This window comes from Limtongia smithiae (genome assembly GCF_038497785.1).
Source record: "Limtongia smithiae strain NRRL Y-17922 unplaced genomic scaffold V1518scaffold_9, whole genome shotgun sequence".
In the NCBI taxonomy this organism is placed as follows: domain Eukaryota; kingdom Fungi; phylum Ascomycota; class Lipomycetes; order Lipomycetales; family Lipomycetaceae; genus Limtongia; species Limtongia smithiae.
In genome coordinates, this window is record NW_027117630.1 from 29,543 (window position 1) to 44,895 (window position 15,353).

Genomic DNA, 15,353 nt, shown 5'->3' on the forward strand with positions numbered 1-15,353 from the left:
ATAGGAGTATTGTACTTTTGGCGTGACTTCCTAGACATGATGCATAAACATGCTGGAAAACTGCCTGGACTTGTCCACTTGTCCTCCATCTCAGAATCTGGGAAGATAACGATCAAGAAAATAGATTACTACAAGCGATTATATTACAGACAAAACATGCACGGCTACTTCTTCTCAACCTTTTCGAGACTCTCCTCGGCAGAAGCGGAGCCAGAGTCAAACTCAATGGCCTCCTCAGCATCACGGGGCTTGTAGTTCTCGTCGTCGGAGTAGACGGCGTGCTCGAGGTGGGTCTCGGGGTGCGGAAACACCTTCTCGAAAATCGTGTAGGTCAACGCAGCAGCGAGGAAGCCGTAGAAGTAGCCAAGCTCGTACAAGTGGACGGCTCCCTCGGCAACGACGACGCTGGAATTGACGTTAGGGATGAATCCGGGAAGCAGAGGAACCCAGCCGATCGTGAAGGCAGCAGCAGCGTTCCAGTTGATGCCGTACTTGTTGTAGCGGTAGATGCCGTTCACGTCGTATAGCTGGAAAGTATGGTACTTTCGCTTGTGGACAATGTAGAAGTCCGCCACGAGTATACCGCACATGGGCGCGAGCCAGATGGCGTAACCATTCATGAACGACAGGAAGTTCGTCGCGGACGTAAGAACATTCCACGGAACGAAAGCCCACGCACCGATAACGGCGACAATAAACTGACCACGTCGGATGGTGATGAAACGCGGGAACATGCAGTTCAGATCGTTAGCAGCCGAGATGGAGTTGGCGGAAATGTTAGCGCAGGCCTGCGCGAGGTAGAAACCGAGACCGCAGAAGAACATAGCTGCGCGACCTCCCTTGGAAGTCCACTCATCAATGAAGAGAAGGGGATCCCATAGTAGAGTACCGAAGAGAACCTTGGAACCAGCAGCGCCGACGACACCGAAGAAGGCGACAAGAGTGGCAGTAAAGGGAAGAGCTATAGCCATGGTATAGGTGTGACGGGGGGAGATGGCGTAACGCGTGAAATCTGGAGAGTTGACTGCAAGAGTTGCCCAACCGGCAATGTTGGAGAACACACCAGACATGAAAACCCAGCCCAGGGCAGAGCCCTCGACAGTGTTGCCCGCAGTCCACAGAGACTGATCGCCGACCGAGGCGTGCTTGATGGTCCAGCCCATGATGCCAAAGCCAATGATCGGGGTGGTGATGGCCTTAATGGTGAACAGAAAGCGGAGCTTGTGAATGCCGACGTAATGCAGAGGCATGACAGAGATGAAGTAGATGATGTAGGCGGTCATGAGTTGCGTGTTAATGGCGGCGGATGCAGGCAGCTGATTGGGGACATTGCGGAACGATGGCCAGATAGCGTAGAGCATGGAGCGCACGCACTCAGCGCCGGAGTAGGTGGAGATACCGTACCAAAAAGTGCCGACCACACAGCGCATGAAGATCATGAGATAGGAAAAGTAGTATCCAAACGGAGCACGGGACTGCACAGTGAAGCAGGTGTGATACTTGGCGCCGACATAGCCATTGATGGTAACGATGATCGCGACGATGACCTCGGACACGGCGACGTTCACGAGAGCCACACGCCACGACATGCCGATTTCCATAAGAGAAGAGGCCTTACGCCATCCGGAGGGAGTAAAGTTATCCGAGATCCAGTAACTGATATCTTCGGCAGGTTAGCGACGGCACATGAGCGCAGAGTAGGCTTACACACAATGCCACCAGTTCCATGTGCGGTTTTCCGGGGGGACAGGGTCGAGATCAGGGTTGGAGGTGCGGCTGGCCTCGTAGCCATCAACCTCAAGACGTTTGACAACACGCTGCCAGAAGGTCTTGGGCCCGGTAAGTTCACCATCCTGTTGCTCGGTCGCGGTGATGAGCCCGCCTGCTTCTTTGCCCATTGTGAATGCGGGGAAGTGGTGCGAGGGAAAAGGAGAAAAAAAAGTGACGGGAAGCGTGGCAGAGGAGAGGCGTGTGGGAGACGGTGCCGCTCTTATACGCGCGCTCGCGGGGGCCCACCCGCTGCGACAGCATCGCACGCTATCGGGGGGTGGTCATGAAGTCAAAGAGGAAGTCCGCGAAGTCGTCGCCGTCCCTGTGCGCAGACCCGCGCCGCAGCTTTGCCGGGTCGTGTCCCATGCATCACGCTAGCCGAATGCGAGTGGCCCTTATCGCGCGACTCCCGTCTGCAAACTGTCCTCGACTCGCGACCGCCGCCCCCTCGAAGACGTTCGCGACAAGCCTTGCCGCGGCCGGCGCCACCGCCACTTCCATCATCGTGGCGTTCTGTTCCAGCGCGCAGCGCCGCGGGTCTGCACAACGCGTGCGCTGCCGCGTGCTGCGTCTCGTGTTGGCAGCAGCCTCGACAGCTCCGCCACGTAGCCCCGTGTGTCGTTGACTCATGGCCACCGAGCGCGCCAACGACATCGCCGGCACGGATAGCCCATGCACGAATCCGAGCGCGCGCAGATAGCAGCACGAACACGAACGATAGCGGCGAGGCCGCGAGGCCCGCGACGACGGCGGTCGGGCGCCAGGCGGTGTGCGAAGCGACCCTCGCCGGTCGGGCCAGGCGCAATCAGGGACTGCGGCCGACCCTGTTTGGCATCTGCGTGCGGCCGGAAAGCGTCTATTTCGTTTTTGAAGTTCGCACGCGTGGCCGGAAAAGTCCTACTGCGGTGTGTTCGGAGAAGGTGTGGCGCTCTCGGCGGCCTGCACGCGAGCCCGGAGGCGTCGCAGTTGTCGTCCCTGCCTTTCATCAGCTCTTCATCTGCAGTCTAGGCAGCCAGAAGCTGACTCGGGGACGCCATCGTACTCGTATCTCCACTGGGGCCACCTGGCTGCAAAGTTTGATAGCGCAGGCGCCAAGCCCTGAGTCCTGTCGCCGTCAAACCGTCAGTGCACTTCACGAACGCACAGGTAATCGTTGCCGGTCTGGCAACACCCATGCATCTGTGCTGTCAGAGTCCCGCCAACCCCCCTTCCGCAGAGAGACGCGGCGACGCCACTGCATATCGTGCTAGATACATTCATGTCGAGAGAGCATCATGCGAGCATCATCCAATCGCGCTCCCCTCGAAAAAGATTTGTCCGCGCAACCTGCGTCCGCAGTAGCTGGCGCTCGCTCTCCTCCGACGCCGCTGCTGCTGCGTCCTCGATAAGTTGATACAGGCCCCGCTTTAGCGCACCTTCGTCTTTGAGCACTCCAATCATAGGAGTCACGGCGTCCTCCCCCTGATCGTCGAAAGACGATAATCCAAGATCAAAGTATACACCCAGCCCAAACACTTCCTTTCGTAGCGCGGCCATCTCGCCCGCCGGCGCGGAACCGTCGCCACCACCTGTAAATACGACGCCACCACCGGCGCCCGCAGCACTAGGTCCACGCACGCGCCCAGCACTGTCGATGCGGACTAGCAGACAATGTGTTTCCTCGCCTGCCGGCGTTTTTTCCACCTCGAGCCCGCGGCGTCCGCCACCTGTTCTCACCATGCCTTTCCCGGACTTGTGTGCGGTTCTGTGGCTGTCGGGCGACAGCAGTGTGACTCCAGGGTACGCGCTAATGAGATTCACGCGTGCTGACTTCTGCCGGTTCTTATGTGGCGAGTTGGTCTGCCGTCCGTCTCTCTTGCGTGGCGGTGTCTGTAGTCCACTCCGACGTGGCGGGGTACCGCTGTCGTCTACATTGTTTTGACGGAATATCGGTTCCTCGGCGTCTGGTTCATGATCTTCCTCGTTGCCGCTGTCTGACAGCGCTTCCAAGCCTGTGGGAACTAGACTTCCTCGCGGCACAGTTGCTATCCGGGTATTGATCCGTGGCCGCGACCTGGTGCTGTGCACATGCACGAGTCGTACCGGCGATGACGACTCTGGCGCTTCCTGCTCTTCGTCGCTCGTCTCCACTTCTGATCCCCATCCGAATCTCAACGGTGTGAACGACACTGCGGAGTCATCCGGTCGAATCCGCCTATCGTGCTCCTCGTGCTCATGTTTGCTGTTGGCCGACGACAGCGCAGTAACTGCAGGCACATCGTTCTCCGCCGGAACATCCTCGCCGTCGGATGCTCTCTCCAAATCTACAAACGGATGCACGCCAGCTACATTGTCATCGCATGAGTGCAGCACCTTCGATGATTCGTCGTGTGATGATGTCCACGTCGTGTCTGGCCTGCCTGGTGTCATCCTGCTCGTGTTGACTTCGTCTTCCTTTCCGTCGCCGAGAGTCTCTTCCTCGTCGGTCGCGTATATACCCTGTAGCACCTCTGTCCACTTACCCATCACAAATTCCTCGTCAAAAAATAAAACATCGTCCTTTCCCGGCTCGACATTCACATCGTACGTCAGCCTGTCGCGTGGCGTGCGGATATTGCAAAATAGCAGGTACTTATGAGAAGAGGTGATGTATTGTTTTGCGACTTTTAGCAGTGTCTTTGCCGTATGTAGGGTATTTGAGAGTAGTCGGCTGTCGACAGCGAATACGACATTCTTGACGCTGACACCGTCATTTGAGCTATCTGGCTTTGGAAGCACTGCCTCAATCTGCCAAGCCCCGTGGTCGTCCACATATTCGTTGTTAATGAACACGCTCGTCGTCGCCGCTTCTCGCGACACACAACTCGCAACCGCATCCTTGAGCGTGTTGCCGCCCATGTATGTCGTCGGGACCGCCGGCGAGCGCGATATCTTGAACGAAATCCGTAGTCCTCGATGTAATAGACACAGCGCGATCAACATGGTGCGCATTGCTGTGATTGTCTTTTTTGAAGACTTGATGTACATCTGTTTGCGCACCGGAATAGCGTGGAAAATCATGCTTGCTTCGACGGTGGTGCCAATGGGCGACGGTACGGTCTTCACACTAAATGGAATTAGCTACCAGCGAGCGAGCAATAAGTAGTCAAGCGACCTACTCGAGCCTTGCGCCAGCCTTGCTGACCCTCCACTTCTCGGCAGCGATATCCAAGCTGGTACGAGTGGTGATCTCCAGCTTCCCCGCGACCTCCGCGAGACTCGCAAGCGCCTCCCCGCGGAAGCCAAAGGTACCCACACCGCCGTCGCGCTGTAAATCTTCAAGTCCTTCAATCTTCGACGTGGCGTGGCGCACGCACATAAGGTCTCGGTCGTCGCCGTTGCGGGATACGCCGTCCCCGTTGTCGCGAACGAGTAAATGAGCGACCGTGGTGCCGTCAAGCTCGACAAGGACGTTGGTAGCACACGCGTCCAGCGCGTTGTCGATGAGTTCTTTCGCAATGGAGAGGGGTGTGAGTAAGACTTGAGTTGAAGACAGTGTACGCACTGTTGCAGGCGGCAGCGGAGCAATGGACATTGCGACGAGAAGTCCTGACAGTGCGAAACGCGTGGACTTGATATTTACGATTTCGGAACGCGAGAAGTACGCGTCGGTCACGTAGGTCACACGTACTTCTCAGCTACAGCTCACTAGTGATCACAATCATGCACTCTTTCTCGCGAATCGCGTGTCACGAGCGAAAGGATCGTGCACTATACAAACCGCCGTGCTTTGCCCCCTCCCTCCCCCCCCTTGTTCTTTGAGAACATAGGGACAGACAGCGCCGTGTTTCTGTCGAGGGCCGGCAGCTGGGTCGCGGTGCCGTGCGCAGGTACAGGGGTCTTATCGTTATCGATTGTCTCACAGTTTGTAGCGTCACGCCTACTCTTCGTCCCGTCCCCCTTGACTCACTTCTCTCCACGCAGCCTACTCGTGGCCCTGCACATGCGTTGGCAACTCCCGTGCACGCTGCATCGCCTGTCCGGCGCCGTCCTGAGCTCACAATTCCAACCGTAGTCTCTGACCCGCCACCGCCGGAGCCCTGGCTGGCCGCTGACTCCACCATCCATGTCGAAGAGAATGCCATGTGCATCATATATATCCTGCGTGAACTATATATTCCCTCCGCGCTGGCAACTCCTCTCAACTCCCTCCAACTAAAACAAAAGCCAAAAGAAACACCGCATGTCCCCAGTCCACCTGCATAATTCCCTTACTACTAGTTCAGAACCCTGTCCACCGTCCACACCTGGCCGTTACCGGTCCCTTCCACCGCGAGCACTTTCGCGCTGAGTTCGCCCACTGGGCCGGACGAGTGCACTATGTTTGTCTCGCCCGCCTCGTACCACAACTCCGCTGAGCCCGCTGCGGATGTCTTCCTGTGCTCCGGTCCGGCAAAGCTGTAATCAAACACGACCTGGCTGAGCACAAACGTCTCGATGTTCTTCATCGCACGGCGCTCATCGTCCATCGGGCTATGGCTGTGCACGTCGTCTACCGTGCCCGGCGCATCCTCCCACGGCTTACGCGGGAACGCCTGCATCGCGACGTTGGTCGGCGCAAGTACGAGTGTGTTCTTTGTCGGGTCCTGGAGCCTGTACATGAGCGTCTCCACCTGGCGGACTAAGCCTGCGAAAATCGAGATCTCCCGGTTCACGCCGAGCGCATCTGTCATGAGCAGCGACACGCCATCGCTGTTGCTGTTGTCGGTGTCCGCGTAGAGAACGCGCTGTGCCGCGCGATCGTCGACAAGCTTCTGACGTCGTGCGGACTTGTCGAGCGTGGCAGCGAAGCGATCGGCGGCGGGCGGCGAAGCGGACTCGCTCGTGGCCATGAAGGGTTGGAGTGCGTCAACGTCGGCGGTGTCGGGAAGGTACACGTGAGTTTCGTGGTCTGCACCTCCAATAAGCGCAATATACTGAGCGGTGGCAAGCGATGCGAGAGCCGCAAAGGGCAGGAATGTGAAGCGCATGGCGGTGGGTTGGCTGTAAAAGCAGGGCTGAGTGCGGAAAGTGGCGATGTTCTTGCCGACGCAGACGAGGGTTGGGGCGCGTCCTTGCCCTCGAAGCTCCTCCTATCGCGTCCGTTCTCTCCCTTCAACTGTCCTCTGCTCTCGCCACGTGGATCCCGTGGCCGCCGTTGACGATGCCGTGTGTGCGCGCCTGATTGCAAATCTGCGCTTTCTCGTGAGTTGCCGCCTCCGCACCGCACCGTACCGCAGCGCGCCGCGCCAGTTGCCGTTAGCGGCAACTGCGCGTGCACAGTGTTGTGCTGTACGTCCATTCCCCCACCTTCATTCTGACACTCCGCGGACCCAGATCCAGGTCCGCGGCCATGGCCCATCCCGGGCATAACGAGCTCTCGGGGTTCTACTACCCAGATGCACTCCGGCAGCAACAGCAGGAACAGCGGCAACCACAATATTCTGGACTCTCTGCACCCCAGCTCCAGCACCAGCCGACTCAATTGCAGCATTCTCAGCAACCGCCGCAGCAGTACAATTACTTTTACGGTTCGGCAGACCAGCATGATCACCAACAGTCGCAGCAACACGTCCATCAACAGTCCCAGCACCACCATCTTCAAGAGCAGGACGAACGAGCGGCATTCGAGCGGGATCTCGATGAGCTTGCAAAGTCCGCCCTTGAAGGCCTGCCCATCGAAGGCGCAGGATCCGACGACACTGACAGGGCTATGTGGGAGCAGTTCTTGGAAGCACAGCATGGTACTGCCGTGGAGTGGAATCCGTCGCAGCAGTCTCAAAACCAGCAGTCGTCGCAGCGTCAGCAGCAACAGCCACCACCACCACCTCCTCCTCCTCCTCCTCCTCCTCCTCAGCAACAGCAGCAATCCCAAACGCAGAGTTTCTCTCATATTCATCACACACAGCAACCACAACAACAGCAGCAGCAACTGTCTTCACAGCTACAACCACAGCCGCTGCCACAGCAGCTTCAGCAGCAACCTGTGGAGCAACAGCAACAGCAACAGCAGCAAATGTTGATGCATGATCAACAGCACGGAGATGCGAGCGCTTACGATTTTCAAGATGTCTCTTTCAGCACCCAGCAGTATAGTTTCCCGCAGCATCGTCCTCTTCAACAGCAGCAACCACAACAGCAGCAGCAAGATCATATGAATCCACCACTTCAGTCGCCGAACCAAGCCCAAATTTCACAGCAGCAGCCGCGGCGGTTGAGTCTGCAGCAGCAACAACAGCCTCTGCAACATTCACCACTGCCACATTCGCCTATGCAGCAACAGCGGCTGATTCATCAGCAGTCTGTGCAGCAATCTCTTAATCAGACTGTTCAGCAACTCCAACCCATGCAGCAAGTTATGACACAAGAGGCCCAACAAACATACCATGAGTATTCATCGCACGCGCAGTCGTACGCGCACCTCCCAGTTTTCTCGCAGCCGTCGCAACCACAGTCACCCGCGGTCACATCAACCCACATTCTCATGAGCGCTCCGGAAATCAACACGACAAATATGGGTCTATACGGTCAATTTCCCAGTTCCGCGACCGCAGCTCCTCCTCTGCTTCAGTCGACTCAGCCGAAAGCTTCGTCGCCGTTCGCTGCTATGGGATTCTCTCCGCAGCAGTTCCAGTCCGCACAGGCGACAGCTCAAATTGTCCAACAGCCCCAGCCATTGCTTTCGCAGCAGATGATACAGCAGATTCCGCAACAAATACCATCGCTGGGAACGCCGCAGTTGTCGCAACAGTCTACTCCAACGTTGTCGCATCAGACAACTCCGCAGATGACGCATCAGAACATTCAACTTCAGCAGACACCTACGTACACGTCGTCGCCAAAGACGAAACCTGCTCGCAAGCTGAGTGTGGCGAAGCAGCAGCAGCAGGTTCAGTCTGACGGGTCAGTCTGTGCTCCTCTCAGTCCGTATGTGATTCCAGCGCCGTTACCACTATCTACTGCGCCATCATCTGTGCCACCCGCTATTTTGCAAGCGCCAGTGTCGACACAAGAGGCTCCTCCTCAAGCTCGCAAACGCACGAAGAGCTCTCTGGGTAAAGTGACGCTACCCCAAGACCAGTCAACGCCAGAAGTGTCTCGTTCGTCGCCTACAATGAGAGCGGCAAAGCTACCAAGACGCCAGTCTGCAAAGAGCAAGCCGGCCGAAGTTCCAGCTATTCACACTATACAGACAGATTTATCTACACCGGTTACATCAGTAGCGATGACTACAGCACAGGCGCAGTTAACGACGCAGCAGCAGCCGCAGCTACAGAATATATTGCATCAGCGCACGAAGAGTATGCCGGTCTCTATTTCTGCTTCTTTGTCAGAGGTGGCGCCTGTAGATCCTTGCTCTATATCACAGGCGCCGCCACTTCAAGGCAATCCAGTGCCTACGATTGCGGATACCAAAATGCTTGTTAATTCTAGTATCGCAGCTGCGGCTGTTAAAGACGAAGCCAAGACTAATGTCGAGGATATGTTGCTCATGTCTGCCACAGATCGGGATAAGCTGCTTGCGACAATGCTTGCTGAAAGTGACTATGCTGATCCTCCGATGACGCGGAGCGAATACATTGCTTCTCTAGCCGATATTCCCGCCCTCGTGACTACTGTTCCTTATAACAGACTTGAATACTTTGCTAAGTCGTCCATTCCCTCGGATATGACACCAGAAGCATACGCTCGAGAGGGAATTGAAGCCGCAATCGCGTCACGGTTACCGCCTTTTGCTCTTCACGAGCTCGAATACGAATTACTCAAGTTTGGAGTCAATCACTTGCATGTCACGACATATTTAAATATCCGCAATGGCATTTTGCGACTTTGGCGAATGAATCACCTTGTCAGTGTAACTCGCACGGAAGCGGCTGGGTGTGCGCGTGATCTCCGGTTTTTCGGACTTGCTGAAGCTGCGTACGAGTTTCTTCTTCGTTATGGATATATCAATTTTGGTGTGATTGACATTCCTCGCTGCCGCAACAACTTTCCGTATACACTTCCCATTTCTAGCACGCGACGACCACGACTACGCATTGTTGTTATTGGGGCTGGGGTGTCTGGACTTGGGTGTGCTCGCCAATTGGATGGTTTATTCAAGCAGTACGACGATTTCATGTCTGGCTATGAAGAGACGCCGGAGATTGTGATTCTCGAAGGCCGACAACGGATTGGTGGACGCGTGTATAGTGCGCCGTTGAGCAAGGACGAGCACGAGGAGAAACCATGCAAGGTTGATCTCGGTGCGCAGATTGTTACGGGTTTCTCTAATGGTAATCCGCTGAGTGTGATTATCCGTAAACAGCTCGGCATACCGTGTTCCTACTTGAAAGATGTCGAGAAGATACATGAAGAAGTGTCTCGGAGTACAGTGAGTGCGTCCATCGACAAGCGGGTGCAACGGTTATACAACGACATGCTTGATCGCGTGTCGGTGTATCGCGCGCCGTCGCATCCTGGTCACAGAGTCGAGGGTGACGCCTCGTTAATTACGGCTGGCAAAGATCCGAGTGGCGACGGCGGTCGCACGATTGGAAAGATGGAAGCAAACGCCGTTGAGCTCCCTCCGCTTGAGAAAGACGCTGCTTCAGCAGCTTCGCTGAAGCAGAACCAAAAAACGCCGCTTGATGTGAAACTCGAAGACATCGGGTACGCGGTTAAGAAGACTGACACACCAGTGCAGAAACTTGTGACGGATCCGTTGCCGCGTGATGGCCCTGCCAACCTCGGCGCGACGCTGGATGGACAGCTTGAAATCGTTCGAAAGTTGGTCGATCTGACGGAGCAAGATATACGAATTTTGAATTGGCATTATGCAAATCTGGAGTATGCGAACGCGACGCGATTGGATACCCTGAGTCTAAGTTCGTGGGATCAAGACGACGGCAACGAGTTCTCTGGACAGCACGCGATGGTGAAGGATGGCGGTCTCATGCAAGTTCCTCAGGCGTTGTACCTGTTCCCCTCGAAACTGGACGTACGATTCAAAACTGCTGTCAAAGCAGTGCACTACGATGCATCCAAAGAAGGTCGGAAAAAGTTCACAGTTTCGATGGAGTCTGGCGAGCAAATCTCCGCCGATCGCGTCGTGTGTACCGTCCCTCTCGGTGTTCTGAAGTCCGGCAGCGTACAGTTCTCGCCAGAACTGTCCCCCAACAAAAAGAGCAGCATATCGAATCTAGGATTTGGAGTTTTGAACAAAGTGGTGCTTGTGTACGATCATTGTTTTTGGGACGCCGAGAGTGACTTTATCGGCATAGCGCGGGGCCATGCCGACAGTGGAAATCCATATTCGCAAGACAGCTATGCTAACTCGCGCGGGCGGTTTTATATGTTTTGGAATTGCATGAACGTTGTTGGCAAGAATTGCTTGGGTCAGTGGATTTCCTTTCAATAATACGAGACTCGCTGGTGCTAACTGAATTGCAGTTGCATTATTGGCTGGTCAGGCAGCTTACGACACGTCAACACAGACAGACGACGCTCTTATCCAAGAAGCGACAACAGTACTCTCGCGCATCTACCCCAACACACAAATTTCATACCCGAAGGAGACACTCATCACGCGGTGGCACATGGACCCTTATAGTCTTGGCTCATACTCGTATGTGGGCCCGAGCGCAACCGGCAAAGACTACGACAACCTCGCGGCGCCGGAGCACGAAGACAATTTATTCTTCGCAGGCGAGGCAACCTCACGTACGCACCCTGCTACTGTGCATGGCGCGTACCTCTCAGGTCTGCGTTGCGCCGAGCAAGTTTTCCGCAGCGTCGTCGGCGACATTGAACTCGCGAGTCCGCTGGTAAAGCCGAAGGTTCGCGCCACGCCGCTTGTACCGCAGACGGAGACGGTAAGGTTCCCGCCGCCGCCCAAAAGCGCTTATGTGGGCGATACGCCACCAGTACTGCCAAAGCCGGCGCTGCTGCCACAGATTCCGACCGAGGCGATGATGAGATATTCCGCGATGGTGGCGGGTTCAATGAAGTCGACCACAACAACCAACTCGTTAGCATCAGTGACAGTCGCGGGAGTGAACACAGGAAGTGCAGCGACACTGGGAGGATCGGTGGCTGTACCGGCAAGCAAGAAGCGCGGACGGCCGAACGGCAGCGCGACTGGTCCGCGGAAAAGGGAGAAAGTCGTTTCAGCTGGCGCGTCGGCATCTTCAAGTCCAGCTGGTACTGCGGTGTCAAGTTCTGCTAGTTTTGAGGTATCAAGTTCGGTCAGTTCTGCTGTGGCCAGTTCCGTTGGACCAACGGGTTCTCTGGCCACGACGAATATGCCTATGGCTCTACTGCCGAGGACCATGTCACCTACTGCTGCACTACCAATGACGACACCAACACCTGGCCTTGCGCAGGCAATCAGCATTACCCCACAGTTGTCAGTACAATCAAATATATCGCGCGGTGACGCTGTGACGCATCTCGCGCGCGCCAGAGCCCTCCGCGACGACCGCATAGCCGCTCACGAGAGGGCATATACACTTGCACTCCACCGAGCTCTCGGTACCGAGCGGCCAATCCAGCCTGACAAGCCGCAGCTGAATCCGTTCATCGTGTATCAGAAACGCGAATGGGAGCACGCGCGCTTGGAGGCCGATACGACGCGACGCGCTGCCGAAGCTGCTGCTCCGGGAAGCAGCGCCAATACCTTGATCGTAGCCCGCGCGGCAGCAACAGATATTCGGAGCATCATCGGCCTCAAGTGGCGCGGTATGGGCGCGGCGGACAAGCAGCCATACGTCGACGAGACGAACCGTAACCGCGCCGAGCACGAGCGGCGCATGCAAGACTACAAGGAGCGGATGGTGGTGTATGAAGACAAGGTCGCAAAATTCAGGGAAGAGTGGGTTCGTGCAAATGAGAGCGTCGAAAGCGAGGAGGAAAAACAGGAAATTGAGCTCGCGCGGGCCGGCGGCATTCGCGTGTGATGATCATATGGGATTCTGGAATGTCCGATATGTTATTGAAATTTGCGGTGCTGTATACTATTGCTACCGTCATAAACTCGAGCACTGTGGTTATTTGTGTTCTGTTTCAACTGTGTTCAAAATTATGCGACGTGACATTCCTGGGACGGTGATAGACTTGGCTTTTCCTCATTCTTGTGTATAATATAGCAACGATGTATTTCTATTATATTATAGCATAGCATTGCTTCGCACCATTTCACCGTGACGCTGTATGAAGACAACAACAAAGATTGACTTTTGGGATAGACTTACACTACCATACCAGAAAAAACAGAAAAACTCCAATAAGCAAAGAAAAAAAAGTGGCTCCGAGTAATGTAAATGCAAAATACCTTCAACCTATCACAGCTCTCGCTCGTTGCCGTCTTCCTCCTCTTCCTCTTCCTCTTCCTCTTCCTCTTCTTCTTCGATATCTTCTTCGTCATCGTACTCATCATCATACTCGTCAATATCGTCATCGTCATCGTCTTCCTCCTCCCATGTAATGTAATTTCCTGCCACAATATCCTGCGTAGTCTTCAACAACACCGGATCGAATGGAAAGTATCCATCGAGCTCTCGAAGGTCTTCCTTCCTCAGCACACTGCCGTCAATCGCGATCTTGACAGTAGACACCGGCGGTGCCGACATTGTTCGTTGTATTACCGGCATCGATGGCTGTAAGATAGTGGGCCCAGAATCTGAGGAAGGCGACACCGGACTTGGTGGGACACTAGACTTTTGCAAAGAGTATTTGTTACTCTGGATAATCGAGTAGCAGTATGCAGCGCCTTCGCGCTGAGCCGCCTTGGCAAAAGTTGCGACGACGTCCTGATTGCACCACTTCAGTGGATTAAATCGCGTATTGATTATCCGCTGAAGCAACGCCGGAAGATCGCTGTAGTTGTAAGGTGATGAGGCGGTATAATTGGAGTTCATAAGCTCCGCGTGACGGAAGCAAAATATATAAAAGAATCCCTGAACGACAGAGTAAAACATTGTAAACCGAGTAAAATCATCTCCTCGAGTAACAGTATCGCTGCCGCTTACGGTCGATGCCAGCGGGATGCAGGCAGCCTCGTGCTCTCTCTCGTTGATGTATGTCGTGATCCATCTGCTAAGAATTGCGATGACTCCGTGTATTTGCATCGGCGTAATTGCTCGTGCTCGTGCGACATACGATGCCAGATACTGCATTGCCATCTGCCTCCGTGCGACGGGCTCGCTTGACGCGGTGGCGATCTCTATAAGAAGTGCGAGATAGGCATCCGAAAAGGTCGGGTCGCACTGTGATGCGTGGAAAAATAGATATTGTATGGCATGGGTGCGGTGAGTTGGAAGAAGATATGTGATGAAATGCGAGAGGATGGTGGAGTAGAAGGTGAGGCGCTCGTCGAATGAATCGGCAGACTCCGACGTCGTGGACGAATCGCTCAGCTTTGCGGAAATCGTCTCAAGCAAAAATGCGAGAATCTTGTCGAGTTTTTGGGCCATCAATGACACGCTCGCAGGATCATAAGCTGAGTTAAGTTGCGTCGACAACACAACCTCGTCTTCGGCGAGGTTGTCTTCGATAGTCACTTTCTGCGATGAGTCGTACGGGACATCGTCTTCCTTCGCTACGATACTGTCTTCAATCTCATCCAGCTTGTTCTCCAGATTAACGTCGAGCTCCACAGAGCGCTCAATAATAACGGCCCAAACAGCTGCTTGCAGCTCAGGAACATACTCGACGACCTTCAAGATATTCTCGATATACCGAAGCAGAAACTCTGTCTCATCATACTTGAACGGGTACATCTTCACGATCGCGATCTGGAGTGCGGTGACGCAGGTGGGTGCAAGTGCGACGAGATAGCGCAGCAGCGTATGCCACCTAGAAGTGTCGTCTGACTCAGCAAACTCGCGCACGATCCGGTTCAGCACCTCTGCAATCCACTTCGGCTTGCTCGAAATCAGTGCGCCGTAGAAATGCGCATGCAGTGCAACGAGCGCGGAAAATGGTGCACGCTGTTCCTGCGGCAGCTCAAGCGGGTCAATGTCAATGCCCTTTAGATTCACGAGGGCACGGACAAGAGAGTCGCAAGATTTTGCAGACAGTGAGTCGAGGTTCTCTGTGATATATGAGATGACACTGTGTAGCTGCGCTAGCGACATGCTGTTTGGCGTAAACAACGGGACTGAGATCTGGGATGCGAGGTTGCTCAATGGAGTAGAATTTCCCTGCCAGACGGATTAGTTCTGGCCTACACATGAAGAAGACCAAGAAACGCTAACCTTCTTCGACAGTTCGACCATCGCATTCCGCACGACGGTGTCCTGCATCCGTTTTGCGACGTCTTCTGTCGTGCGCTTCACGGCCTGACGCTTGCGCGGGCGCGCTGCCGCTGTACGCTTTTGTGCTGGCGGTTGCTCGTCGTCCCCGCCACTGTCCGACGACGACGGTGTCAGCGGATCGGCATAATCAGTTTCAAGAGTACCGGATGACCGCTTCCGCTTGCGGAGTAGACCAACTGCTCCAACCATGGCGCCCTGTGATCATGAGCAATATGAGAAGGATGTTCGTGATCTCGTGCATCAATGAAAATTTTGGCCACACGGGGTTAGGGTTTATAACTATTGCCTCCG

General features: G+C 55.1%; 5 protein-coding genes across 5 annotated transcripts; 1 reads left to right on the forward strand and 4 right to left on the reverse strand.

The window, feature by feature from the left end:
* Window positions 1–11: 11 nt before the first annotated feature.
* V1518DRAFT_419236 (permease for cytosine/purines, uracil, thiamine, allantoin-domain-containing protein) lies at window positions 12–1,952 on the reverse strand. The gene is made up of 2 exons (XM_066904717.1): window positions 1,712–1,952; window positions 12–1,663 (listed from the first exon to the last, which is right to left on the reverse strand). Exons 1-2 carry the CDS (start codon window positions 1,896–1,898, stop codon window positions 165–167), a joined length of 1,686 nt encoding a protein of 561 aa, XP_066758329.1. The 5' UTR covers window positions 1,899–1,952; the 3' UTR covers window positions 12–164.
* Window positions 1,953–3,042: 1,090 nt separating this feature from the next.
* Window positions 3,043–5,323, reverse strand: V1518DRAFT_428322 (uncharacterized protein; the record flags this gene model as incomplete). Its single annotated transcript, XM_066906086.1, has 2 exons — window positions 3,043–4,855; window positions 4,908–5,323. 2 exons carry the CDS (start codon window positions 5,321–5,323, stop codon window positions 3,043–3,045), a joined length of 2,229 nt encoding a protein of 742 aa, XP_066758330.1.
* Window positions 5,324–6,005: 682 nt separating this feature from the next.
* Window positions 6,006–6,758, reverse strand: V1518DRAFT_438500 (uncharacterized protein; the record flags this gene model as incomplete). The annotated part of the gene is made up of 1 exon (XM_066906361.1): window positions 6,006–6,758. One exon carries the CDS (start codon window positions 6,756–6,758, stop codon window positions 6,006–6,008), a length of 753 nt encoding a protein of 250 aa, XP_066758331.1.
* Window positions 6,759–7,589: 831 nt separating this feature from the next.
* On the forward strand, window positions 7,590–12,981 carry V1518DRAFT_419251 (flavin-containing amine oxidoreductase-domain containing protein). Its single transcript, XM_066904718.1, has 2 exons — window positions 7,590–11,144; window positions 11,200–12,981. Exons 1-2 carry the CDS (start codon window positions 7,784–7,786, stop codon window positions 12,702–12,704), a joined length of 4,866 nt encoding a protein of 1,621 aa, XP_066758332.1. The 5' UTR covers window positions 7,590–7,783; the 3' UTR covers window positions 12,705–12,981.
* Window positions 12,897–15,337, reverse strand: V1518DRAFT_326140 (RNA polymerase I-specific transcription initiation factor RRN3). Its single transcript, XM_066901158.1, has 2 exons — window positions 15,003–15,337; window positions 12,897–14,948 (listed from the first exon to the last, which is right to left on the reverse strand). Exons 1-2 carry the CDS (start codon window positions 15,249–15,251, stop codon window positions 13,089–13,091), a joined length of 2,109 nt encoding a protein of 702 aa, XP_066758333.1. The 5' UTR covers window positions 15,252–15,337; the 3' UTR covers window positions 12,897–13,088.
* Between the last annotated feature and the right edge of the window lie 16 nt (window positions 15,338–15,353).

What these genes read in the sequence shown, in the direction of transcription:
- V1518DRAFT_419236 (XM_066904717.1), bottom strand. Translation starts at nt 1,898, where the DNA reads ATGGGCAAAGAAGCAGGCGGGCTCATCACCGCGACCGAGCAACAGGAT. An exon ending in CACATGGAACTGGTGGCATT is followed by an intron (nt 1,664 to 1,711) that starts GTGTGTAAGCCT and finishes AACCTGCCGAAG; the next exon opens with ATATCAGTTACTGGATCTCG.
- V1518DRAFT_419251 (XM_066904718.1), top strand. Translation starts at nt 7,784, where the DNA reads ATGTTGATGCATGATCAACAGCACGGAGATGCGAGCGCTTACGATTTT. An exon ending in TGTTGGCAAGAATTGCTTGG is followed by an intron (nt 11,145 to 11,199) that starts GTCAGTGGATTT and finishes ACTGAATTGCAG; the next exon opens with TTGCATTATTGGCTGGTCAG.
- V1518DRAFT_326140 (XM_066901158.1), bottom strand. Translation starts at nt 15,251, where the DNA reads ATGGTTGGAGCAGTTGGTCTACTCCGCAAGCGGAAGCGGTCATCCGGT. An exon ending in TGGTCGAACTGTCGAAGAAG is followed by an intron (nt 14,949 to 15,002) that starts GTTAGCGTTTCT and finishes TCCGTCTGGCAG; the next exon opens with GGAAATTCTACTCCATTGAG.